The sequence below is a fragment of the Balearica regulorum genome, chromosome 2, assembly GCF_011004875.1.
Source record: "Balearica regulorum gibbericeps isolate bBalReg1 chromosome 2, bBalReg1.pri, whole genome shotgun sequence".
NCBI classification, from domain to species: domain Eukaryota; kingdom Metazoa; phylum Chordata; class Aves; order Gruiformes; family Gruidae; genus Balearica; species Balearica regulorum.
This window is the reverse complement of record NC_046185.1, coordinates 14,964,683-14,991,899: the sequence shown is the minus strand read 5'-3', so window position 1 is coordinate 14,991,899 and position 27,217 is coordinate 14,964,683. Positions and strand designations below refer to the sequence as shown.

At 41.9% G+C, this 27,217-nt stretch overlaps 1 protein-coding gene across 1 annotated transcript; it reads left to right on the top strand.

The window, feature by feature from the left end:
• The first annotated feature begins 20,309 nt into the window (after window positions 1-20,309).
• Window positions 20,310-26,596, top strand: CCN3 (cellular communication network factor 3). The gene is made up of 5 exons (XM_075743436.1): window positions 20,310-20,430; window positions 20,526-20,757; window positions 21,076-21,327; window positions 23,183-23,391; window positions 25,430-26,596. Exons 1-5 carry the CDS (start codon window positions 20,365-20,367, stop codon window positions 25,724-25,726), a joined length of 1,056 nt encoding a protein of 351 aa, XP_075599551.1. The 5' UTR covers window positions 20,310-20,364; the 3' UTR covers window positions 25,727-26,596.
• The last annotated feature ends 621 nt before the right edge of the window (window positions 26,597-27,217 follow it).

The window sequence follows — 27,217 nt, the reverse complement described above, 5'->3', positions numbered from 1 at the left end:
GAAGGAAATTTGATGAGATTGATATGAACCTTCCTTGAAAAAACACGTTGCTCATTCTCTTGTTATCTTCCAAATGTCTACGGATGGCTCCTTAAATTGTCTATTTGTTCTAGAACACTTTAGCTTAACTAGAATTTCCCAGCTCTTTCCAATATAACTGCTGTATTTGCTGTTTTCACGTATCCAATATTAAATTTGATCTCCACAGATTCTCAAAGATAACTGCTAGTTTTTTTCTGAGCTTAATTCAGCAAGCTCTTTAGGCACCCATGGGTGAATTTTGTCAAGTTCAGACGATTTCAAAACACCCAGCTCACCTAAGGATTCTCTAATTTATTTAAAGTTTGTTCTAGACTGAGGCCTTACTCAGTAGTGGATTAGTTAGATCTTTTAAATTAGAACAGATGCAGAAAACACTTGAATCTTCTTGGTATCTTTTGCTAGCTCTCCTTCTCTCTAATGAACAGCAAACTGGAAATGCCATTGGGCTTCCTGTTAGTATTAGTGTATACATGTATAAATTAATATTAACTTATAATAATATTAATTTATAATACAATGTCTTCTTGTTACTCTGCTGTGCCTAGCCAAGTATATTGGGTTTTGCACTTTGGCTGGTGCTATTGATTTGCAATTAATATCCAATCCAATTTATATCCCATTTCCTATGTGCTTCTTTCTAGAGTTAGATGTCAGGGAAGAGCTAAACATGTAACCAGAACTTCTTTAAACTTTTTACCCTTTTGTCATTTTTTGGACAGTTTGTGTTTGTTCCTTTAGAGCATTTTATTTGAAGACTTCCTGTATCTTCTTAAGTCCCTTGACCTTGGGTTATATCTTCATGAAGTCTTAACTACAAATCTTGAGTTTATTGATTCCTGCTCTCAGGAAGCCTCTCCTTTTCACAGGAACAGGGAACTTACCAGCTCCTTGCCACGCTTGCTGCCTCTCTCCTTCACATTCATGACCAGCTCCTCCACTTTTGGTTAGAATCAAAACCAGATTTAATTCCCTTCTGTCATGAGAACCTACTTTTTTAAACAGTTGTTAACTGTGGAAATCATAATGTTAAAGTTCCACTCTTTTCTATAGAACCATTAGTGGGAATGTCTAGTCTAGTTAACTATCCATTCCACGTGTATGTGGTAAAATGTCAGACAACATACATAATAGTAGAAGGTGACATTCTGATATAGCTGTAATTGTATAGGTATTATAGTTATACTGTAATGTTCAGGATTGCTTTCCTGTTCTTGCATTTTTTAAACAACCTCATTAAAAAAATATCTGTTTTATCTGTCTAATCAAAGCCTCCTATCAAGCTTTGATACTTACTTTGAAACTCTTTTAAGGGATTAGTTTTAACAAATGGAACCCATTCTCATTTCTTTTAATCCTTTGCCAAAAGTGGTGCTTTTGCTGGTTTTACACCAGGTTAATTTGTAAAGAAAAGAAACCTAGGACAAATAAAGTAAAGACTCAATAGGAAAATTTCTACAGGAAATAATAGCCATATCGAAAAAACCCAACCTCTAAACAGACTGGCATAAGCATATGCTGGACTTTAACAGCAACATCCCAAAAGTGAAGACTGCATCTTCAGCCTTAGCTAACCACAGTCATCCTCATCTTCAGTGGCTTCTAATTCCTCACTTTCATCAGGTTCAAGCTCTTCCTCTTCCCTCTTCACTAAAATGGTTTTGTCAGTGCTGGGGTCAGACTGGTGAAGAAGGGGAAGAGCACAGTCAATAGAGAGGTCACCTAAGGTGCCAGAAAGACAGGAGAGGTAGAAAAGGTATTTCTGGTCTTCTCTCCCTGGAAGAGGAGCGTTAAGCTCATAGTCTTTGTCTAAATTGCAGGTCAGGGGAATACCACAGGGTAGTTCAGGTCTCCTGACCATTCAAGCCAAGGGGTTTGCTGGAGCGCAATAAGCTTCTGGCCCAGAAGCCTGGATTTTCTCCCACTAGAAACAAAAGAATAGGGGAGAAAAGTGTCATTCCTACATGTAGCCAAGGCATGGCTGAGGTGTGCACACAAACCAAAGCAGGTGAGTCGCACCATCCAAGCCTGGGTTTGGCAATGAGGGAAGCAATAAAAGAAACACATTCCCCTTTTCCTATGAGTGCACTGGCTTATTTATATTCTTACCCACTTTATCAAACAGGTTTCTCCAAACGTGTTCCACCTAAAAGGAAACCAGTAACCCTACGCTGCCTTCACTCTGCTATCCACATAATATAGCTTGAGATTGAAAGACCTCAAAATTCTCAATTAGAAAACTTTGGGTTTGCATTAACATTGAGGTTAATGAATCTACTACAGTTTCAGGCACCAGAAAGTCTTTTTTCCAACTGACAGAAGGAAAATTAGATAAATGCTATAAGCAAGTGCCAAAATAGTTTTAAGTGCAACTTGCAGTGGACTTCCTGAAAGGGATTATTTAGCAGAAAAAGAGGCAGGATTTCATCCCTGCCTTTTTTTATGGTCCTATACTAAAGGTTTCCATAAAAATACTATAATCTAGTTCTTCAGGCCTGAGAAAAGGTTTTATATCTGCATTGTCTGACTTTCAGAGGCCTTTTAAATATTTTGGCAATTGGAGGCTTCATTACAGATTGGAAGTCTGTTGAAAAGATACCTTAGAGACTTTTGGCTTTACTTTGCATTCTTACAGAAAGAAACCATTCTGAAGAAAAAAGGGAAAGAAAATAAAAAGAACTTTACTGTTCTGCTCAGAGTCACTTTACCTATTTTTCCCCTTACCAGGCATCCTATTGGAAAAGCATTGCAATGGACACCTGAACTCCAATGACATCTCTTGAGCAGCAAACGGATTTTGGCATTTTCTTGTCAAAGTCTTGCTTTTTTTTCCTTTTGCCACCTTCTCATAATGTCATTATAGAGCAATCCCTTGCTCTGAACAATTGGACACTCAAAGGTCCATGAGGGGCTTTCTCGTTGAATTGAGATCATTCTGCTGTGGAAAACAAGGAGTTGGTGCTAGGCTGACGTGGAAGCTCCAGCAGATTGAAAAGTGGATTGGTCCAGAGATCAACTCCTTCCAGCTCCAGAATTATTTTGGGGAGGTCTGTGCAGCCCTGTAAGCTATGGTGTGATACACCTCCATACCACCATCACCTCCATAGGGAAAAGAGTAAGTCCTTGATTTCTTACCCAAAGTTACAGCATAACTGGCCTCTAAACCACTAACAACTTTTTTTTGTCTTCATGTTCTGCCTAATTTGCTATCTGATATTACCCGGGGACATGTGTCAGCATTACTCCTCACTCCCACTCACTGATATCAGACTGCTTTCCACTAGCGCAGAGACTGTTGGTGTTTTGGAAGGCCACCAACTTGGACTTCAGCTAAGTATTGTATAATGACTAATCTGAAAAGCAATACAGCGCACCAACTTTTAAAAAGTCTTCTGTGGTCCACATAAGAGTTGAGAAACTTCCAGTTTCCTAGGCCATGCTATGGGACTATCCTCAGGAGGAAAAACATTGCCCACAAGTTGTATAACTCTTTTTATTTATAAGATCTTAATTGCTTTATATTGGTGAGTATCATCATTAGTATGAGAGATGGAGGAGCTCAGTGTGCCAAGATTTTAAGTGATTTGCTCAGGATCACAGGAAGTCTGGAAAAGTCAGGATTTTCCCCTTGGTCTAATAGTTGTGCTCCACATATGTGCCTCCTACCTGCTGTTATTTAATACTCTAGAGAACAAGCCTGCCCCAAATCTGCTGATTTTGATGGAATTTTTTTCTATTAACATCAACAGGTATTGGATAAGACTCAAAGTGGGAGTGGAGACAGGACTGCTATGAAGCAGAAAGTCAAAGAATTCAGGAAAGCAATATTTTTGAATGAAATGTGAAATGTCAGTCAGGAAAGAAAAGAAAACATGAAGAGAGGTCATGAAGTTAATCAAAGAATTACAGAACGACTGAATCCCAAGAAGTAAAAAAAACTTTACAGACTTAATTAACTTAAAGTAGTTAGTTAAGAAACATGGTTAAAGAGTATGAACTATACTCTCTACTGTTGGTGGGGAGAGTGCCTGATTTTCCCCAGATCAGCAAATGTGCTGGGCTTGCTATCTGCCAGGTAGGAAAGAACCTCAAAGCCCCATTCAGTCTTTATTTGTAAATGCTTTGGGATGTTTTTGTTTTAATTCTATGACCCTCTTTTGGAAACTGGATTGAGTTTTACAAAATATGTAGATCTCTATTTTGCTGACTTTTATATGGAAAACTCAGACAGCTGCATCCCAATATTTGGCATCTTCATCTCTTTCCCTCATCTACACTTCAGTGGTTTGGCTCACACAGAAGCAAGTCAGCCAGCCGAGGGACATGCTCGATGGAGCCCTGTGCTGGAGTTAGTTTTCATGCTGACTCCAGGAAAGGACTTCCCAGCTGCACCCAAGTATCTGCACATAGGCAAAACAACTGATGAACTAGGTTAATTCTCCCCACTGCCCTTTTTTTTGTCCTCCCTTATTTTTAATCTCATTTTCCTTATTTTCCTCCTCCTTCTTCCTCTAGGCTTAAATATCTCACCCTTTTGTTTTCAAAAAAGCCTTTCTCTCCCTCTGATGCAGAGATCTCCTTGTTAATGTGGGTGACCAAGGTGTTAAGCTCCACAGGCTGGGCTGATTCTGGGTGTATTGGCATGAGCACTCACACTGAAATTGGGAACAGGACAAGTCTTCATTGGGAGCAGTGTTAAATCCACGTGACAGCTATAGAGGATTTCCATATCTAAAATTTTCCAGCAGCTTTGAAACTTAGAGTGAGATTTGGATAACCAAAACACTCACAGTAAGATATAATCATACTTTACCCATTCTTCCCCCATGAAACTACTTGAATAGAAGTACTCAGAGAAATATGTCTATTTGGGTAAAGTTAAAATCTGAAAAGTAGAAACAACAAAATAGGTTGTGAAAAATCTTGGTTAATTTGGAAACCTGCAACATAGGGACCTTAAAACCACTGGTCTTTAAAGCAGAATATTCTGGGTTTTGGAAATCATATGGGAAAAAGTAGAAATTAATATCATTAAGAAGAAAAATATTTCCCCCAATAACTGCATGCTACAGAAGCAATTTCAAGCATGGTGTATTTATATTTTTGCTCTTGGAACTGTTAAAAATTGGCAGTTGTTATAAAACAGGATACTTTAAAGCTAGTTCAATTTTAAGTCAATACAACTTCATCAAGCTCCTGCTACTTGAAAAGCAGGTTCTTTAATTTCACAGAAAGATTTTTCTCTTGTATGAAATCAAGCACTGGCATTTTAAAAAGCTATCAAAATACTCAAGCCATAACATACTTTGTGTGAGACAAAAGCATATTTTTATTTGGTGCAAAAAACCCCTCAATGTTTTTTGGGCTCTAGTCAATGCAGAGTCAAAAACTGAGCTGACAGAATAGAACCAAGACACCGATCACATAATTGCATAACATTATCATATAAAAATTCCCTGAATAAAAGAATATTTATGGCAAATTCTGTCTCTTGTTCCTGGATTTCCTGGGCAGCCAGGGCACTACCACCTCTGGGGCAGTGAAAATCCTCAGGTGGATCTAGTTTGGGATCACTGTGCACGTTTAAAGACAGCCACGTGACATCAGTGTTCTAACCATTCTGCTAGATTTGGGGAGACAGAGACTAGAAAACTATATCCTCCAGTATCTTCTTTTTGTCTCCAAGAGTAAGTTACTGAACAAAAGGCATTTTTTTCAGTACCGTGAACTTCTGAAATCCAGACAGATATTTTCAGGCTTTCGCTGCACTGCTTTCTTCCCTGAGTGTTTCATCTTCTCTAATTGTTTCTTTAACACATTCAGAGTTTGCTTTCTAGGCACTAAAGACCAAGAAAACCAAGAAGGACTATATTCAGCAAAATCTGATGATAAAAATATCTCCCCAAGGAGATCAAGTGGCATTATAGCAAGTTAACACTTCGGCTAGTGGGTTGCTCATATTAAGCTGTGGATCTTTGAAGCCTAGTGGACCTTGTCAACTTTCCACCCATACCACAGTACTGAAACATCTGGGGAAAATAGCACTGAGCTTACTCACTATGAAAACACACAGATGAACACTCGCATACCTCCTTTCTCATGTCCATGGCTGAAAGTTGAGTTGAAGCGTGAAACAGATTAAGCAAGCCACTGGTTTTGAACCACTCTGGGCAGCTGTTTTTCACTCTTCTGCAAGACAAACTCCTTATTGGTTGATGATGAGATGTTTCTCCATTCATATTTAACATATTCATAAATGTTTTCATACCTTGTTTTCAAAGATTTTAATACCTTGTATTAAAGAACAAGAGTACACAGAGAATCCATAAGAGGAGCTTCTTTCCCTTCCTTTATTATGACTCATAATTTGAATGTTCCTGAATAATCACTGTATCAGAGAGAGTACAGAGCTCCTTCAGCTGCCTCCCACTCCTTTGATCCCTGGTCTCTGTTCTGACACTGCTATCGTCATAACAATTATTGCAATGGTATCTGTGATATTGTTACTTGTTCCGTGGATGCTGAACTAGAGGTTTGTCTACATTACAAAACAATATATTCCTTCATAATCATTGTAATCAGCTAGGCAAGACCATCAGACATGACCAAAACTTAGTTTTGAATTACATCTGCTAATCATATCTAAAACAATTATTGCCTATATTATTCTGTTAAACATTAACAGCGCATTTTTCTCCCAAATTGCTGCTCCTTTAAGCGTTTTTCAAGTAATCTGTTTAATTGCCAGTAGAATCCTTATTTACTAAAGAAGACATTTTTTAATATGAATTGGCTTGTTTATTTTTAAAAGTAAAATTTACATAATCTAGGCTACTAATTTTTATGCAACCTGGCACGACCTTTCTGCTTTTTCACTGGAACTACTGCCATGTCTTCTGTAGATGTTTTAGAGCCTAGTTTGACTGGTTTTGACAAACATGTCTTTGAGAAAAAGTACACCATCTTAAAATATTGCCAGTTTCTTTCTGTTCACAAGAAAGGTTTTAAAGGTTTAATTTAGACTTTACATTAAAACCTGTCACTCTTACATGTATATTAAATATCCTGAATTATGTTACCAGGAGATGTAATCAAATTACTCAAATGAAAATATTTTAAGTCACGAAAAATGAATCAGAGTAGAAAAGCAAGAAATCATATGGGGAAGAGGGCACGGAGTTTTGCCAAAAAGAGGAAAATAAAATAGATCATTTGCACAACAAAGAACTCACAATTGTTTAAAACAAGCTGATACTGCTGAGACAATGTTTGGATGAATAATATCAAAACGCATGTTTTTATCTTGCGCTACGAAACATGGAGTGATGAATACATCAGTTTAATAATGTCTTGCAGAAAATATTTGGCATGATCATAGATACTATGAATTCTGCTTTCAGCTTCCACTAATATCCATACATCCTTATGAGGAAATAAGCTTGATTTTATTTAGGTTCAAAGCTGTCAGGATCAGGGATTGTGTCTTTTTCTATATCTATATTGTGCCTATCACATACTATTCTAGGAATCTACAATAATTCCTATTTAAAATATATAACATAGTTATTAATTAATAATTATCATATGCACCATATCAGTTGATTACTTCTGCAAAGCACAAAGTTTCAAAATTTGCTTTATTGAACTTTCCAAGTTCCAACATTAGCCTCTAGTTTTGTCATGACTATTTTTGGAGATAAGTTTTGAATGCCGTCACAGCTGATTAAAAAGTTGCATTATTCTTTTTATTTAATATGTTTCTTTTTCTGCCTGTATTTCTAGAACTTCTTTTTTTCCTTTCTCCTGGTTTGTCCCCGACCTCCTTTTATTTCTGTTTCCAGTTTATAGAAATTTTCCTCTCTTCTTGGCAAAAGGAACAAACTTGCGGCCTAGAGACTAAAACATACTCCTGTAGCCATGGATTTCACATACCTAGCCTGCTGTCTGCACAGCATTTCAACTGAAAAGCTATACTGAAGGAAATATTTCTGGAAATTTTTATGAACTACAAGAACTTTAGAGTAATTTATAATCGCCTGGCGTCAGTACTGAAGGACGAATGGGTGTCAGTAGGCAAGGACAGACCAACAGCCTTTGCCAGTCTTGTTAACACCTATAGGAGCTGCCGCAGAGATTAAAGAGCAGCGCATTGAAACGAAAGGAAACGGATGAGAGCACAGCTCTGCTTTGCTTTACTACCCTCCCTTCCTCTCTCCCTCCCTTTTTATTTTTGACTGCCACACAGGAAAATCCAGTTGTGCACAGATGGCAAGCTGCCTGGAAGAAGGCGCTTTTCCTTTCATTAAACAAACAAGGGAATAGCTATTTGTTGATCAAATGGTTCAGTCCCCCTCACTAGGCAGAGGTTTCTTAACTCCTGGTCAGCTGTGTTCACAGCATGCTGGGGCTACACGACAGGAATTATGCAGCTACACTTGCTCCATATAAAGACTTCACATATTAAAGTCTGCGTATCAGTTGTGAACGTACCCTGTTCACTGCTGCGTCCAACTACAATTCCCATCACCATCTCTCACTTTTCAGCCTTGCAGCTCTTGTAATATTTCAGTTTTCATCTAGATTTACGTTTGTTGAAGAACCATCATTCACCAAAGTCAACAGATATTAAGGACAAGCAGTATCATCCATCTGTGGATCTGAAGTTCCACACTTTTCTGAGAGTAAGGAAAGCTACACTCAGATCACTGTGGTGATGATTACATCCCTATGTGTGGTGGGTTGACTCTGGCTGGAGGCCAGGTGCGCACCAAAGCTGCTCTGTCACTGCCCATCCTCAGCTGGACAGGGGAGAGAAAATATAACAAAAGGCTCGTGGGTCGGGATAAGGACAGGGAGAGATCACTCACCAATTGCTGTCACGGGCAAAAGAGACTCAACTTGGGGAAAATTATTTTATCACCAACCAAATCAGAGTCAAGTAATGAGAAATAAAACCAAATCTTAAAACACCTCCCCCTACCCCTCCCTTCTTCCTGGGCTCAACGTCACTCCCCATTTCTCCTCTCGTCCCCCCAGCAGCACAGGGGGGTGGGGAATGGGGGTTGTGGTCAGTTCATCACACGGTGTCTCTGCCGCTCCTTCCTCCTCAGAGGGAGGACTCCCACGGCACAAACTGCTCCAGCGTGGGTCCCCCATGGGGTCACAAGTCCTTCTAGCAAACCTGCTCCGGTGTGGGCTCCTCTCTCCAAGGCGCCACAGGTCCTGCCTGGTCCAGCATGGGCTTCCCACAGGGCCACAGCCTCCTTCAAGTGTCTCCACCTGCTTTGATGTGGGGTCCTCCACAGGCTGCAGGTGGAATCTCTGCTCCACCATCACCCTCCATGGGCTGCAGGGGGACAGCCTGCTTCACCATGGTCTGCTGCAGGGGAATCTCTGCTCCGGTGCCTGGAGCACCTCCTCCCCCTCCTTCTGCACTGACCTCGGTGTCTGCAGGGCTGTTCCTCTCACACCTTCTCACTCCTCTCTGGCTGCTGCTGCACAGCCATTTTTCCCCTTCTTAACTACGTAACCCCAGAGGCACTACCACCACTGCTGATGGGCTCGGCCTTGGCCAGCGGTGGGTCCATCTTGGAGCCGGCTGGCATTGGCTCTATCAGACACAGGGAAAGCTTCTAGTGGCTTCTCACAGAAGCCACCCCTGTAGCCCCACCGCTACCAAAACCTTGCCACACAAACCCAATACACTATGGCTTGAGTCCTGAATTACTGTTTCATTGTGGCAGTGGGATGGCACAGAAAGCAGTAGCTGACAATCTGATTTGATACACAGGGTATCATTTTCCATTCTTGGATCTTCTGACACCATTACACTTCTGAGTCCCTAATTTCCTCCAACAAAACTGCCACAGGATGTCCAGTATAGTAATTGTCATGAGTCAAAGATCTTCAACTCAATCTCGCCTATTACAGATGTATGAAGTCATCAAATTACTGTCTTGCTAATATTTATTTGGAGATTTCCACCTTTTTTTTTTTCCCCCCTGCAATCTAGATTTATTGATAAACTTGGCTTTAAACAGCCAGTCACTGAAACTCACAATGGGACTCCTGTTCTGCAGTTTTCTAAGCGCTGTTTGCACATCACCATAACAGTTCTGGCTGCTTTGTACATTACCTGAATAGTCATGAGACCTTTTCAATGTGGCAGAAAGATATGATTGTAGTGCAAACACCCATAAATTCAAATGTAATGAATACTAATGCAGGGTGCTCCAGCTTTCCGTAAATTTTCTTGTCAAAACTTCACACAAACATTCAAAAAATCGTGAAACAGGAGGTAATGTGTCAGTAATGAAAATCAATGCACATCATTTTCTACGCTATCAGGAATGCTTTTCAATCTACTTCCTCAGCTGTGTGGACTCTCAGAAGATAATGACTGGTAACACTTCCAGCACGTTATAAAATTTGCCTCTCTATGAAGTAATAATCTGGAAAACTTCACATTCGTATTTGCTTAACATTTGCTTGTATTTATAGCTGCCTGTTAACAAACTCATTAAGGATGATGTTCGATTTCAGAGGTATTATATCTTACTCCATGTTCCTCTGCAAAAATATTGAGGTTGTAGTGTTCCAAAACAGGCAGTTTTGTGTGTCTAGCACTTGGTTAGGATACCAGTTTCCTTCAAGTCTAGAAGGAGTTGCTACATTCTCACAAGACCCAGCGTTATGTGCCAGACCAGGTGGCTACCACCTCTACAGTCCTTTCACCTTGGTAAATTCCCTCCAGCACTCTCTCCAGCTTTGGCAGAAGCAGCAGTCTGAAGGTAGAAATACTGCCCTGGAGCTTCTTGACACACCACCTCTAGAACTGAACTTATAAAATAACCAGCTGAGCTGGAATTTTCCCCTGGTAGCTACAGCATCCTCTTTGCAACCTCTCTGCAGCTCCACAAGCCCTAGTGGTGTACGGCACAGACTGTGAGGTTCAGCCCTGCCCTTCCCTATGAGGCAGGACCACTTCTCTGCCAGGACCTCCTGCATCCCTCCCACATCTCTTTTTTGAAGAGAAGACTAAAAAGTAATCCCAACTTTTACCCATAGACTTCTGGATCTTCTGTTCATTCCTCGAATTTGAGAATGTTTACAGAGCAAGTGAATGTGCTGCTAACCTCGGTCAATATTTGCAGTGAGTTTATTTCAAATTGAAACATATGTATCAGCAAGCACATGTGTCCTAACGAAAAAAGCATTTGGGAAAAAAAAGGTTTTTTAAATTCATATCCAGCTTGCATTTCCACAAAAGAGAAAACAGAGGGAGTCTGTCCTGGAAGCTTTTAGAGGGACCAAAGAAAGGAAAATGGGAAAAGGGAATGAACTGTGTTAAAGCACTCTGTATAAACAAGCCCCTGACTTTGATTTAGAAAAAATGGCATGTTGGTCTGAATAGACTTTTTCTGCTCTATGGATTTCAGTAGGAAAACCTGGATAAAATTTAGAGAAACACAGAAAAAAGCCGAAATGGATCGTTTACAAGGAATATTGAAAGTATTAAATTATTTGAGCTTGGCTAAACAATGACACAATAACATTTTCAATCCACAAGTATTTTTAAACTTTTTTTTTAAATGCTGTTTTTACAACGAGGCAGCTTATAAGTGAAGCGAGTATGTGGACCACTCCTTTTAATACAGTATCTCCCTGGCAACCAGACCAGCAAAAACAGAAAAAGAGATTAGATGACCAATCATTTCTTCCATCTTTCACCTCTTCGATTTCTTTGCTGGATGGCTGATAAAGTGCTTGGACTCTGTGACTCCTCTGGGTGGGCGAAGTTCAATTCAGTATGTTTCCTTTGGCGAGAATCAGTACATGCAGTTAGATGGTATGCTATGCTGATATCATATGGCTCTCTAAAGGAGAAAAAATCTCTTTGGAGTGCCAGCAGTAAAGGCTTGGCTGTCACAAAAAGACCAAAATTTCAGTATTTCCTTATGAGTATTTTTAAGCCCTAACTTACGGAAAGAGCAAGGAGATTTTGGGAAGATCAGACAATTGGTCCAGGAACTATGGCTGGGAACGGTTCCCTGGAAGGGCATCCAGCTTGCCAACCCAAAATGTATTATTTGCGGACAATGCAGGAACTCAGAACAGATGATGGAGAAAATGCAGATGTATTACTGATTGAGATAAATGATAGATGCTCAAAATCACGTCTGAACTGAAATGTATGATCTTCAACATTACTCCAGCGAGAAGAAGGAACATCTCGTGCCAGGTATGTCTCTGATACAACCCTCTTTATGTGTACTCAGCATCCCTGCCCTTCTCACTTTGAGACAGGATGGCTGTCCTGCACACCCCTCACAGAGTGGGTCAGAGCTGGCTATGGAGTACTCCTCTGCAGGGAACGTATTACTCTTGTACTTCACTGTCTTTACTGGCTAGTCATTTGCTCTATGAGCAAAAGTTAGTTTTAACCTTAAAAAACCATAAATGGTAAGAATTACTTCTGAGATTGCCTCTAGACCTGTGGCGCAAAGCAACAACAGAGATTATAGGAAGTGCTCAAGCTAAGAGGGTCCAATTTAATTGTACTTCATTTGTTTGCCCTGCCTCGCATTCTCAGTAGTTTACAGTTTCTAAATCAGAACTCTCCCAATTCAAAATCTCTGGAACTGCTTGTTCCCAGGACACACTGAAAGTCTTTATTTATTCTCCCAAGCTTTTTCTTTTTCAGTTATGGCCACAAAAGAATATGACAAAAGCATATTGGAAAATGAAATGAAAACTATAAAATATATTTTCATTACTTATGGCCAGATTATTCAGCTCTTGGCAGAGACCGATAAGGATATGGGAAACACGCACAAAGGACAGCCCTAAATCATGCCATTTGGTAAGAACACTTACTTGGAAATGTCAGGAACTGTCAATTAGGTGAATTAGGATCTCATTAGCCATAGCCCTTTCTCTCAGGCATGCCCTGAAGAACGCCTATTCTTTAGAGAGGAAAAAAGAAGGGGAAACCCCACTCTGCTGAACGAACTTTCTGATTGCAGAACACACATTTTACCACCATTAGGTTCTTCAATTTGCCAGCCTCTTCTTCCAGCCCTTACTCATACCGGTATTCTTATTCTCAAAAGCAATCTGAGAGGCAACTGTTTAATAGCTGTTTCATGCAGGAAGAGCCAAAACCCCTTATCTTCCACATGACCTGTCCGTGTATCTCTTACTGAAGCTCTTGAAATAGAAATTAAGTGATATGTTCCTCAAGGACTTTATTTGCCCTCTGCACCAAAATGAGTTTCACCCAGCGAATAAAGAAAGGAAAATTTCCCCAGTTCTGTTTATCCATTATCATCTCATGCAGTAAAACAGACCCAACTTAGATTCTCAGTAATATCAGTCTGGTAATTTCAGATACAAAGCATAATTATACATTTAGGGATAGTAAACTTTAAAATCAAATTAAATAAGCAAATAAAGATTATTTCATTTCTTCTGAGAGCAAACATTAATGTGCCAGTAAAACCCTTTTCTGGCACAAGTCTCATCCCTTTGCTTCCCAACATAGTCAAAATGAGTACTACAGAACGTGTGTACATGTTCCTGAATCCACACACCTACTGCCATCCTGAGCAGAAGCAGGCATCCATACCAAATCCCATGGTATGCAACACTTACTTACTCTCAGGTTCCTTGTATACAAACACCATTTTGGTGGGCTGCAGCATAGCCCTTATGTTACTTCAAGCACTTTGTTCAGTCATCCTACCCTCACCCAAAAAATAGTTATGTTTTATGACCATAATGGTACAGAGAATCCCAGGGGGTGAAAAATTAAATGCTAATTAATGTGTACAGAGTATCTGCTCTAACGAATGACAGCCCTAAGCAGTGTGGACTTGAGTCATTCCTACCCTGTTATTTGTACTGTTTGTAACAGTATGGATACCGTGTTTGTGCTTCTTGGCTGTCTTTTCTAAAAATCTCAGCCCACATGAAACCACAGCAAACACTTCCACCTGCACTCTTCTGACTACAAAGGGCAAAAATTCTTGCTGCTCACCATAGCTTTTTAGACATTAGAGCCAATCATAAATGAGAAAATAATAATAAAAGCTTTCTTATAAAGCTAAAATTCCTCTTATGTTCCCCAAAATAACAGTTATATCTAGCAACTTCATCTGGTGAACTTGTGCTAGAAGTACTCCCAGCAGGCTATATAGCTGAAATAGGTCTGGAGGAAAGAAATAGATGGAATTTTCTTAGTGGAACATGCAGATTAGAACAAACTGGAACATTTTGTGAATGTCTTTTGAATGCACAGAATTGTCTGAGTCAAAAGTAATTGTGCTGGTTTTGGCTGGGATAGAGTTAATTTTCTTCACAGTAGCTGATACAGGGTTGTGTTTTGGATTTGTGCTGGAAACAGTGCTGATAACACCGGGATGTTTTCGTTACTGCTGAGCAGTGCTTACACAGAGCCAAGGCCTTTTCTGCTCCTCACCCCACCCCACCAGCGAGTAGGCTGGGGGTGCACAAGGAGTTGGGAGGGGACACAGCCGGGACAGCTGACCCCAACTGACCAAAGGGATATCCCATACCATATGACATCATGCTCAGCAGATAAAGCTGGGGGAAGAAGAAAGAAGAGGGGGATGTTCAGAGTGATGACGTTTCCTCTTCCCAAGTCACCGTTAGGCGTGATGGAGCCCTGCTTTCCTGCAGATGCCTGCCCATGGGAAGTGAGGAATGAATTCCTTGTTCTGCCTTGCTTGTGTGCAAGGCTTTTGATTTCCCTATTAAACTGTCTTTATTTCAACCCATGAGTTTTCCCACCTTCACTCTTCCAATTCTCTCCCCCATCCCACCACGGGCAAACGAGGGAGAGGCTGTGTAGTGCTCAGTTGCCAGCCAGGGGTGAACCACGACAGTAACGATGCAACTCTCCATCCCCACATAATTCATTTTGACATTTTCTAAATGATGTTTCAATTTTAAATGAAATGTTATCTCATTCCAAAGTTTTCTTCAATTGTATGTAAAAATGTATTTTTAAAAAAAACAACTCTAAAATATTTTGCTTCCAACAAATTTTTTCCAAATTTCCAATCTGCCAAAACTGTTCTTTTTTGAATAACACATCAGGTATATCTCAAAAAAAAAAAAAAAAATCCAAATCACTGTCACTTGCACGACTTAAGTATCACAAAACTGATGGTATCATTGTATAGGCTCAATGGAATTGTAAAACACCACACGAAACACTGTACAAAATAAAAAGTACAAGAAGTCTTCTATAGGCAAAAGGATAATTTATTTTTAATCTCAACTCAAAAACACAGTCATAATTAAGTTCTGATCATATTGCCATTAAAAACAATTACACCGTAAATCCTACTTAAAATAGTGGCACAGTTAATAGTGTTTATCATTAAAGAAACCAGTTGCTTTCCTGGAATATCCATCTTTCAGCAGAGGCAGAATGTCTTTTGAAGAGGGAAGTTATTGGGTTCTGTGCATTCACTACTGGGGAAAACTCACTGGCCTGGTTCACTCAGCAAGAGCATACCATGAGCATATTGATCTCCAATGGCCAGCAATATCTTCATCATCTCTATCATGACATATGCAACAGGATTACAAGTACACTGTCTCAGCATGAATAGATCTTTCCAGAAACAGATTGTATTACTCATGGTGAACTACTGTAGCTCCTTTGATAATTGTTAAGCAGACTAACCTTTTTTGGTTCAAGACCATTTTCCTTCTCAGAATCTTTCTAGTGGGGTACTCAGGGCATCTTCTGGGTAATGATGCTGTCCACTCGATCCTGCTGCAAAAGAAAAATACATCAAAATATAGAACCTCTTCTATGAACACAGTTCTGCTGCCTGATGAGAACAAACGTCCTACTATGAATAGGAAACACTGAGTCTTGATCCAAAGTTGTTGGCACCATTCACGAATCTGCATAAATCTTCACAGGAAACAACCTTCTCATCTTTTCTCAATAGCTTGATGAGAAATAAAACAGTTCATTAACACTGACATCAGAAGTAATGTTGCCAGCATCTGAGTTTCATATTTGTAGTTCAGGTACCATTTTCAAGATTAATCACACCATTCATCAACATTAAAGCCCTAAACATTGAGGATGAACTCAAAAGCTCAGTTAAATGTTCGTGTCTGGATTATCTCTTCTTGTAGCATGTACGGAAGTCAAGGAGGCAGAAAGCTAAAACCTCATGAAGTCAAACAGCAACTTCAAAATTCCAGAGTACTTATAGACTAGTCATATAAGCAGCAATAAATGTAAGAAAGTCCACTTGAACCTTGGACAGATCTCTTCTGACCCACAATGACTGTGGTACATACCTCAAAGCATGCTGCAGTCAGGGAGGGTTAATTTGAATGGCTCAGGCTAAATGAGAATGACCATTCAGGATGACCCTAAGTATTAGTTGAGGTACCAAGTCATCCAAGTGAGCAACACGTTTCACACCTCACAGATCTTCTTCCAGCATTTCTACCAGCTCAGACAAATAGGACTGGTTTAGTTATAGCCATTTCACCCGTGGCTGAAGAACCTCTCATGCTGCTACCATATTTTGAGGGAGGAATCAAGTCTGATGGATTGCTATTGATGTGTCAATGTGTAGGGAAAGCTGATAATATCACTGGTATTATGAATTTATGGGGGTGTTTATATAATTTTTGTTTGTTCCATATTTAGGTCATGTGCAACACTAACAGCCCCAAAAGATGTTTGGAATTTACAGCTATCATGTAGGCTGAGAAGGGCTAGCTAAAAATCAAAAATGACAATATTTTCAAGAAAAATATTGAGATTTGTGAGGCAGACTACCAGAAAGGGCATAAATTTAAGAGAGTGCAGGGCAAGGGATGAATCATGTGCCTTACACTTGTTCGGTAAAAAAATCATAGGACAAATGAACAGAAAGAGAAAGAGAAGGATGTGGTATTTATGACAATTTTACTCTCTAAAAATTGCACCACTTGCCATACACAAAGAATGCAAGAGAATTCTGTGGGGCTGCTTTTTGTGAAGCAGTGGCCTTCACAGGAGGCTGGCTTTAAACAGAAGGATGTTACCATGAATGCTTGATTTTTTTTAATTCTTGATACATACCTAGACACCTCTGGATAGGAACAGGATGAAAAAACAGAAACTCTCTAAGAGTTAAGCCACTTTTATTTGTAATCTCTGCTTCCAGTCTTTGAGATAGAGCTTCCTTTGGCGTTTTGGTGGTAAAACATACATAACCCATCTGGTGGTGTGGAAGTAAACAGGATGGGTAAAATTGACACATTAAGGGTTATTACCTCTATGGAGGTAAACATCTGAATAAAGATCATGTCCAGACAACCGTGCGAGAGATTTAGCACAAGGCAGACCTGTGGAAATCCAGAGCGAGAAAGCTTTGACTACAAAAGCTGATACTGGCCCATGTAGGAGCTCATACCAGCTGCTGCAGCCTTTGGGTATATGGTCTCTGCAGTAAGTACAAAGTTGCATCCTGTCTAAAAAGAAGAGATACCTGAAAAGCACTTTGTGTCTTGGCAATGCTTAAGTGCAGCATGAGACACATCATCTGGCTTCCTTAAGCATTCACAGCAATTAGAAGCTGAATTTTAAAGCTAAGATTAGAGAACACTTCAGGTTTTGTTCTCCTCCAGAGCCTCTAGTTAACCTTTCGTATACCTATACAGGTTATGTCCCTAATGGCCAGAAATTACAGATTACTGACCTGTTTTCCTCTTACTGGGTACCATACAACACTTTCCTTGCCCATGACCCTGGTGCAGGAAAGCTCTTAAGTATATTCTTAATCTGGGGACTCTGTGGCTGGACTCTGTTCCTGATCTCACACCTCTCAACACTGTTTTCCGACTGTGTCTTCCTGCAGAGTGAAGAGCAGAGGATAATTACATATTAGGAGGGATTACCCTTTGCAACAGCTAGAACCAAGGTGGCAACCCTAGTATTAACTCACTTCAATAGAGTTCTTTAAAGAAAGCAAACCCAGAGAAACTAAAATATTTATTTGTACCTATTAATTTTATATCATGAATAAACGCTATTCTTTGCTAGCTGAGCCAGAGAGAAACCCCTCTACCTGATCATAGTTTTGCTCTGTGAGGAGTAACAAAGGGTACGTTCATATCATAAGAAAAGTATGTCACCCTTAAAAAAGCTGTAAAACAAGTACAGACAAAAGATTCACTGTTAGGAAGATGAAGCAGCATCCTAGAACTGGCAATTCCAAGAGACTCCAAATTATGCATGCTTTGGAGGGACTGAAATGTCCGGGAAAAGGTATTTGGCCCTATTGTAGTGAACTGCAGCATCACCTTATTTTCATAACTGGTATTTTAGAAACAATCAGGGCCTTAATAGATTTATTAAATGCATGTAAACCAGTTATTTTTTTCCAAATTAAGTACTCTGGCAAATATCCTTTTCATTTCTTTGATTCTCTCTGCAGTTTTATGTGATGAAACATTTTATAGACCAGAAGATATTTGAGTGGTGTGAAGTAATCTCATTGAAAGGGAATGTAACATTCAGTGGCTGTGAACAATTATCGGCACTGAAAACCTCATCAGATTCACATACGGAGGGACAGGCAAAAACAGATCTCGTATGTGCCCCTCTGGCTTACAGCTCTGCTTCTGGGAAAACTACAGGAACAGTCATGAGTCTCTTTAGCAAATCTTAATGCTTGGCCAAGAGCATTGGTCATTTTGTTCACAAGCAAGGTACAGTAAAAAAGTGTTTTTACACTGACTGCCTAATTCAGAGGCAAGAGGCAAAGAAGCAAGGAAAAAAAAAAAAGAAAGGAGATAAGGAAGGTGAAATGACCTGTAAGGCAGAGGATGACTGAGCCTGAAACCCATGACCAAGCTGTTAATAAGGTTTGAACAACCCAATGTCCCCCTTGGCTCATCCTGCTGTTTGTGAACGAGAAAACAAAGGGCCAATATGTGACCGGAGATCGCGTGTTGCTGCGCTGGTGAAGTCTGCCTTGCCCAGAATGACAGGCTTCTCCAAAACCCTGCTGTTGCTGCTCAGCATCAAGAAAGGCATGGTGACTTTTATCCAAAACAAAACTTATATCTGGTGATTTCTGGTTTTGTGCTGAGTATTGCTTTGGCTTAGAGCTACAGCAGCCTTGTAAATTCATGAGTACCACTTGTGTCATGTCTTAAGCTTAAAAGGCATCTTGTTTTCACTAGTCAGTCTACAGCTTTTGTTTATTTTTCAAATATTTTCTCTTTAACAAGCCACAACAGAATCCAGTGCATATTATCTACCCACAGACAACCGGGAATAGAGAATATCTGTATCCTAGCAAGACCCAAGAAAGCCTGCCTTGGGCAGAAGGCAATTCCTGACAAGTAAAACCTGTTAACAGATTTAGTCTCCCTTACGCTTGGCCTAAATCCGTCCTGCACACACTGAAACAACTGCATGACACAGAGCGCTGGAGTTACTTCTCCAAAGCATTCCCAAGGCCTGACATGTCGGCTCTGCATCTCCCATGGTTGCACGCCATGCGAGCACCGGGGAGTCTGTTACTGGTTCAACTCATCGCATTGCACAGAGCATGGAGGGCTCCCAGTTTCCCACCAGCTGATACACCCGCACCGCTCTGGTAATGAACAGTGCCTGCGACTTGAAACTGAAGAGTTTACTGAGGAGCACACATCACCCTCACAACCCCTTATCTTCGTGGGGTTCATTTGTGGCCTCCATAATGCCTCATGCCAGGGTCAGAAGCGCTGTAGCCCTGAGAGGTGCTTGCGTCTGGGGCGGTCACTCTCGAACGCCAAGCACTGCCCGACCGTACTGACTGTTGCACAGACCGTAGCGCAGCCCCTCAGCAGCAGAGAGGCAGCATCGTGCTTCCCTGCCGCTTATAACCGGCTGCATAGCTCGTGTGGGAGATGCCTGCGGGCAAACCGGGTGGGTTTAGGGGGCCGTAGGGACGGGTTGAGGCCGGCAGCCCCCGTGTGGGGGAGCCCCTCGCCTCAGGCGCTCGGCCGACCTGCCGTCGGGGCTCCGGTCCCTTCTCCATGTAACGCCCCCGGGGAAAGGGCTCCCGCCTGTGCCGCCCGGAGCCCGGCGCTGCCGGGGCAGGTGGCGGGAGCAGCGGGGGGAGCGGAGCGCCCGGCCCCGTTCCAGCTCCCCGCCTCCAGCCCGCACTGCCCGCCGCGGGGAGAGGGGGTGGGGTGGCGGAGGGGGGTCCCCAACGGCCTCTATATAAGCGGCTGCAATGGCTCTGCCGGCAGAGCTGAGCGGCGCGGCGGGAGGCGGCGGCCGGGACCATGGCGACGGGCGGCGGGCAGGGCCTGCCCGCCCTGCTGCTCCTCCTCCTCCTCCGGCTGTGCGAGGCAAGTGCGGGGCGCCTGAGGGACCGGCGGGTGGGGGGAGCCGGCGGCCGGGCTGGCCCTGTGACCTGGCCCTCGGGATCGCTTTGTCCCCGCAGGTGAGCGGCCGGGAGCCGGCATGTCCCCGGCCCTGCGGCGGGCGCTGCCCGGCCGAGCCGCCGCGCTGCGCCCCGGGGGTGCCCGCCGTGCTGGACGGCTGCTCCTGCTGCCTGGTGTGCGCCCGGCAGCGCGGCGAGAGCTGCTCCCCGCTGCTGCCCTGCGACGAGAGCAGCGGCCTCTACTGCGACCGCGGCCCCGAGGACGGCGGCGGTGCCGCCGGCATCTGCATGGGTAGGTGGCGGCGGGCGGGCGGGGGGCGCCGGGGCTGGGAGGCCGGCGGGGAGACCTTCCCGGGACAGGGCCCGCCGCGGTGTCCGCTGGAGGGTGTCGCTGTGCGGCTCTTGTCCCGCCTTCCCTCAGGCGAAGCGGCTCTTCCTGAGGGCTGCCTGCGCCGCCGCGGCCCCGGGGCTTTCCCGCTGCCCCGGGAGGGTGTCTGGGGTGGCCCGGTCAGGGACGGAGGGGACGCCCGCCGCCGCAGTGTGCTGGGAGGCACGGGGATGGTGCCGAGCGGGCCCTGTCTCAGTGAGATGCATTCCCTTTTCCCGCTAGTGCTGGAGGGAGACAACTGCGTGTTTGATGGGATGATTTATCGCAACGGGGAAACGTTCCAGCCCAGCTGCAAGTACCAGTGCACCTGCCGAGACGGACAGATCGGCTGCCTGCCCCGCTGTAACCTGGACCTGCTGCTCCCCGGCCCTGACTGCCCTTTCCCCAGAAAAATCGAAGTCCCTGGAGAGTGTTGTGAGAAGTGGATCTGCGACCCTAAAGATGAAGTGATTTTGGGAGGTTTTGCTATGGCTGGTGAGGAAACTAAAACTAATTATCGCAGTCATTGTGAGGAGGAGGTGATATCATACCAAAAAAATCCACGGGGTTGCCAAATCTAAGACACATTGCTTTGTGCGGTTGTTTTTTTCTGATCTTTTTTCTCATCTAGAATCACTAGGAACGATACCAGGCGTTATGAATACAGGTGGAGCTCGATACATAAATGAAAAGATATTTAGAGGATGAGTGTGCATAGCAGTTTTAAAAGGCAGCTAACTTGAGTTAGTTCCCAATTCTGGAATTGCTGTTTATCTGGTACAGAGTAGTTCTGTGAGCAGAATAAAACAGGGCAAGCTTATAATCCTCCAAACATTTCCTCCCCCTCCAGAATCAAAGCTTCAGTCTCACTAGTTGCTCTGCAGGAATGTTACATCATAAATACTATTCTAAGAGCTTAGTCTGCAAGAGACTTTTTTCCCCTAAATTCCCCAGCTATTACAAGTGGTCATCATGGTAGCTAAAATGCCAGCAAATTCCTGCCTGTCTGTGCTAAAGCTCTCATCATTATTGTTGGCATCAAAAGCATTACAAAGTACTTGGAGAAGCAGTGGTTATAAATGGAGTGAGTGGATCTAAAAAAAAAAACAAAAACAAAACCCGTCCCATTCCAAAATGCAGAACTCATAAAATACTTTTGTAATTGAAAAAAGCTACATAATATTTTCCCCCTGTTTTCTTACTGAATTATGTCTCCATGCCCTTTAAATTAGACTATTAGTTCAACATGAATAATAAGCTACTTTTACTGAGAGTTGAGGGCACTGCATTCTCTTCCAGTCACTGCTCTTTGTGGTCTTAAGCAGTTAGTTATGCCGAAACTCAGCTAATCCATTTGAAAAACAAGTAAGGAAGGATCCAGGAAGAAAAGCTCTAATAGCTTTTCAGAGTGCTATGAAGTGTCAGTTGTAAGGCACATAAGGTATAAACAAAAAGCTTGCCACCTTTCTACTATCTTTCCTTTTCTTTGATTTGTCTGACAGTGACAGGCTAATCTGTAAAACGCCTACAGATGGATTATCCGCATTCTTTCTAGCAATGGCCATCCCTCTTGCGAGGCCACCTGTTGGGAGCTTCACCATGCAAAAGGCAGAAATGCTGTTGTAGAGGAACTTAACAGCATGAGCTGTGCCTGACGGCTCAGTCGTGTTGCCTCATTCTGTTTACTCTTACGATAACCGCTGAACCAGACTATACCATTAGCAATATTTGCATAATACAGCTTAACACTGCCATGAGGGCAGGACAATGGTCAGAGTTAGCTATGGCTTTGAGTAGCCGTGATAACTCCTGGAAATTACTTCCCTCCTTCCTCCCCACCATCACTCTGGCTGTAATCTGTCAATAATTACAAGTTCAGGTGACTTTATGATGACTGGAGTAAAGGACTCTACTTCCATGCTGCTTATTAGTTTAGATAAATCATTCAGTCTCTCTCAAATCATATCTAATATAAATATTTTTATGTGATAGCTTTAGAACAGATTAATAATGTATTTCCATTGGAAAGAGTGAGGAATAAAGAATTAGAGTTCTAAACTGCTTAAAACATTGGCAATAATTCTTCCAGCTGTGGACTTGAATGAACTGAATCTAAATACTGTGCTGATTACACTGATATGCACCTTTCTGTTATTTTTAGATGTAGGAAGTTGCCATCCAGGGCTCCCAAAAAAAGGCAGATTTTGAAATTCCTAAATCCTGTCAAATGCTTGGATTTTGGACCTTTTTTTGTCTCGTGTTTCTTCCCAGATGTGGTAGCGTTCAGTTAGATACTGGGTTTTCACATGAGTTTTTCTTGTGATAAAGTTCTGTGGGATTTTGTCTCCAGCCTACAGACAAGAGGCCACGCTCGGGATCGATGTGTCGGATTCAAGTGCCAATTGTATTGAGCAGACAACAGAATGGAGTGCTTGTTCCAAAAGCTGTGGAATGGGCTTTTCCACCCGCGTTACCAACAGAAATCAACAGTGTGAGATGGTGAAGCAGACACGGCTTTGCATGATAAGACCTTGTGAAAATGAAGAGCCATTCGATAAGGTATGCTACAAAGGGAGCAGAGTCTCTTCAGCTGTAATTGCAAGGCTGCAATATTATGGTCTAGAATTCTCCAGATGCAAGTGTGCCTAAATAGACCTTTAAGCGTATGCGCCGCAAACCCAGTGGTTTTGTTAAGCTTTAGGCTTGCTATGTCTGCTCAGTAGCTTTGTGCTGCACCTCCAGCAGGTTGAGGGAGGTGATTCTGCTCCTCTACTCTGCTCTCATGAGACCCCACCTAGAGTACTGCGTCCAGCTCTGGGGTCCTTAGCACAGGAAAGACATGGACCTGTCGGAGCGTGTCCAGAGGAGGCCAGGAGATGATCGGAGGGCTGGACCACCTCACTTCTGAGGACAGGCTGAGAGAGTTGGGGTTCAGCCTGGAGAAGAGAAGGCTCCAGGGAGACCTTATAGCAGCCTTCCAGTACCTGAAGGGGCCTTAGAAGAAAGATGGGGACAAACATTTTAGTAGGGCCTGTAGCAATAGGACAAGGGGTAATGGCTTTAAACTAAAAGAGGGTAGATTCAGACTAGATAGAAGAAAGAAATTTTTTACAATGAGGGTGGTAAAACACTGGCACAGGTTGCCCAAAGAGGTGGTAGATGTCCCATCCCTGGAAACATTCAAGGTCAGGTTGGATGGGGCTCTGAGCAACCTGATCAAGTTGAAGATGTCCCTGCTTATTGCAGGGGGGTTGGACTAGATGACCTTTAAAGGTCTCTTCCAAGCCAAACCGTTCTATGATTCTATGATATTTTGAGCCATCCCAAACTGATCAGATGTATTGTACATGCAGACTATTTTGACAGCTCACACAGTCTAACTTCCCCCACAAAGGCAATTGTACTACCTGCATGTATACTTCAGAGCTGCTCTAATCATGCAGATGGATATGTCAGATTTCTAGTCTGTTGAGCATCTGGAACTGCAGAGAAATGTGTGAAGTCCTGCAAAATCTGCTTGGGTAAATTGAATGATATCTTAATCCTTATGATGCTTTTTCCAAAAGCAAATCCAACACTGACACTTCAGGTGCAATAAATGTACACATGCATTTTATGTACACTAAAGGACCTGACTTTTTTGCTGCTTCTACACATTATACAAGTGTTTCTGTCAGGGATAATATCATGTAGCTAGGTAAAAGGACCATCAGTTCATGTAATGTTCTGAGTGTTGGAAAGCATTGCTAAGGCCTTTGATGAATGCTTTGTTTTAAATACTGTGTTTTAAAATACTGTGTTTTGAAAAGGATATGAAACATTTGGGAAGAGTTGGGGAGGCTAACAAGAATGATCAAAGGTCTAGAAAACATGTTCTGATATGGAAAAATTGATTGAACTGAACTTTTTTTCTGAATGCAAGAGAACGGAGATGCATTCTTATAACTGTGTTGAGATATTGCACCCTGTTCTGAGTCCATGGGGAATACAAGAATAAATTGTGAATTTAGACTGCATAATAATTAATACATGAGTAAAAACCTTCCAAGCAGTAAGAGTAGTGAACAGTTAGGATTGTCTGGGTCAGATGTGGAGTCTCTGTCATTGAAGACTTCCAAGGACAAGTTAGACAACTGTCTGTTAAGAATAACATGGATAAAGCTGATTCTGCCTTGAGTCCCAAGAATTGGTAATGACTTTAGAGGTTTGCTTTAATGATATTTTTCCCCCTGAATCTAGTCCTGTAAATTGCTCATTTGGCTGCCTGATTCTCTGATGGAACTACACTAGCCTGAGAAGTTTTCCAGTGGAATATAGTTTCTTAATGAGTTTTGGTTTGGCTTGTCTCAGATGTCAAGAGTGGGCTTTAATTATTTGTCATTTATTCCTGGCCCAGTAACACTGGTGTCAAAGGGCAGATCTTGCCAGAGTTACCTGTAAGTAACTACTGAAGTAGCTGCAGAGTCTTATTGCTGTTGAATGAGCAAAGACAACAAATTTAAGTTTTCAGAGTAGACCTATATGCTTGCCTGTCAATTTTTAACTGCTTTCTGTCTTATGCAATGATGTATCTAATGTCTCTTCATATTTCTCTTAGAAAGGGAAGAAGTGTATCCGAACAAAGAAGTCCCTGAAAGCTGTTCGCTTTGAATACAAGAACTGCACTAGTGTGCAGACATACAAACCTCGTTACTGTGGCCTCTGCAATGATGGGCGATGCTGTACCCCACACAACACCAAAACGATTCAAGTTGAGTTCCGCTGTCCTCAGGGCAAAGTTCTAAAAAAGCCAATGATGTTGATCAGCACCTGTGTCTGTCATAATAACTGCCCTCAGAGTAACAATGCTTTCTTCCAGCCATTAGATCCAACGTCTAGTGAAGCAAAAATATGAAAAGCATAAATAAGGTAGTGCAAAAGGTATAAATAGTTTATACAAAACTTGACCCACAATCAGGTGAATGTAACAATTGCATATGTAAAATATCTAAGATGTTTTTCAAAACAGTCTAGGCGCTTTCTTTTTTCCTATAGTTTATTAAATACCTCATTTTGCATTTTCCCCCTCCAAATGCCTTTTATTCACTTGAAGGAAATTTTGTACCTTGGACAGAGCCTTCTTTTTTCTTGATGGTTGCATAAAGATTACAAAGCGAACAGCTTGGCTTTCTCCTTGAGTTAAGGGGCTCATGCCACGAGCCCTTTAAGAGTAAATGGATTCCTTGGGGAATGCATGATACCATATCACATAAGCTTCCAGGTTCTTAACTTCACTTTGCATAGTGCATGTAAACACTTAAGCGATGTTCTTTTTCCATTCTAATGAAACTCTGTTCTGATGACAGTAAAAATCTTACTGATGAAAGTGTTGCATTCTTGTGTCTTATGAAATACCTTCTATCTTTACCTCTGACTTTCTCTGAGGATTAACTTTGCACATAGCCCCAGAAATGGCAGAGCTATGATCTCATATCCTGAAGCATAACAGGTTGATAGTTGACAGCAATTAAAATTCTCTTTGGTAACTTCACTAGCAGTCTAATCCAAAACCCACTGAAGTCAGCATCTTAGAACTTGGTTCTAACCAATGTATGTCTGTAGATATAACTATTTGGATGCAAAACCAAAATTTCTGTAAATTCCTCTAAAATACTAACTGTATCATATGGTGCTTCATTTCCTAGAAAGGTGTATCTGTAAATAGAAACTGTATATATTGTAATATAACTTTACTAAGTAAATAAACTTTATGTGATTCAAAGTATTTTTTTCCTAGAGTTGTTTTTCTTAAACTACCAACTTTTAACGGTTAAAAGCAACAGAAAGAAAAAGGGTCTGCAGACTCCTAAAATCAAAAGACCCCATCCTGTGATGTTCTTAGTGTACCTCATTGTAATTGCTGCCTTAATGGGTATGCAGTGTCTTGGTGCAGGAAAGGGTGAAGAATTTGTGAGGCACACATTAGAAGCGACGTTTTTTTCAAAGTTACCTTGGGAGATAGGATGAGGTAAGTAAAGCGAGGTTTGGATGCAGTGTGCCCTGAAACGTTGTGCTGGTGGGGAAGAATGATAATGTGATCTGGAGTTTGGGGTTGGGTCCGAAGTACTAATGAAGTATTCCATTTTGTCTTGCAGCATTTCTGACTCATAAAAGCAGCCTATGACCCTGCTTGTGCTAGATAATGTATAGCAATATCCCCAAGGAATATAGAGCCTGAGGGTGGCAGTTTCACATGTGTTAAATCATGTATGTAACAGGATAGTGCAAACAGGTTGTAACAACAACTGCGCAGACATTCAGCTGCCTAGTGTGTGGGCCCAAGCTTAGCTCAGTGTGTGACACTGTTAGATACCAGAGTAGTATCTATGCCACAATCATTCCATAA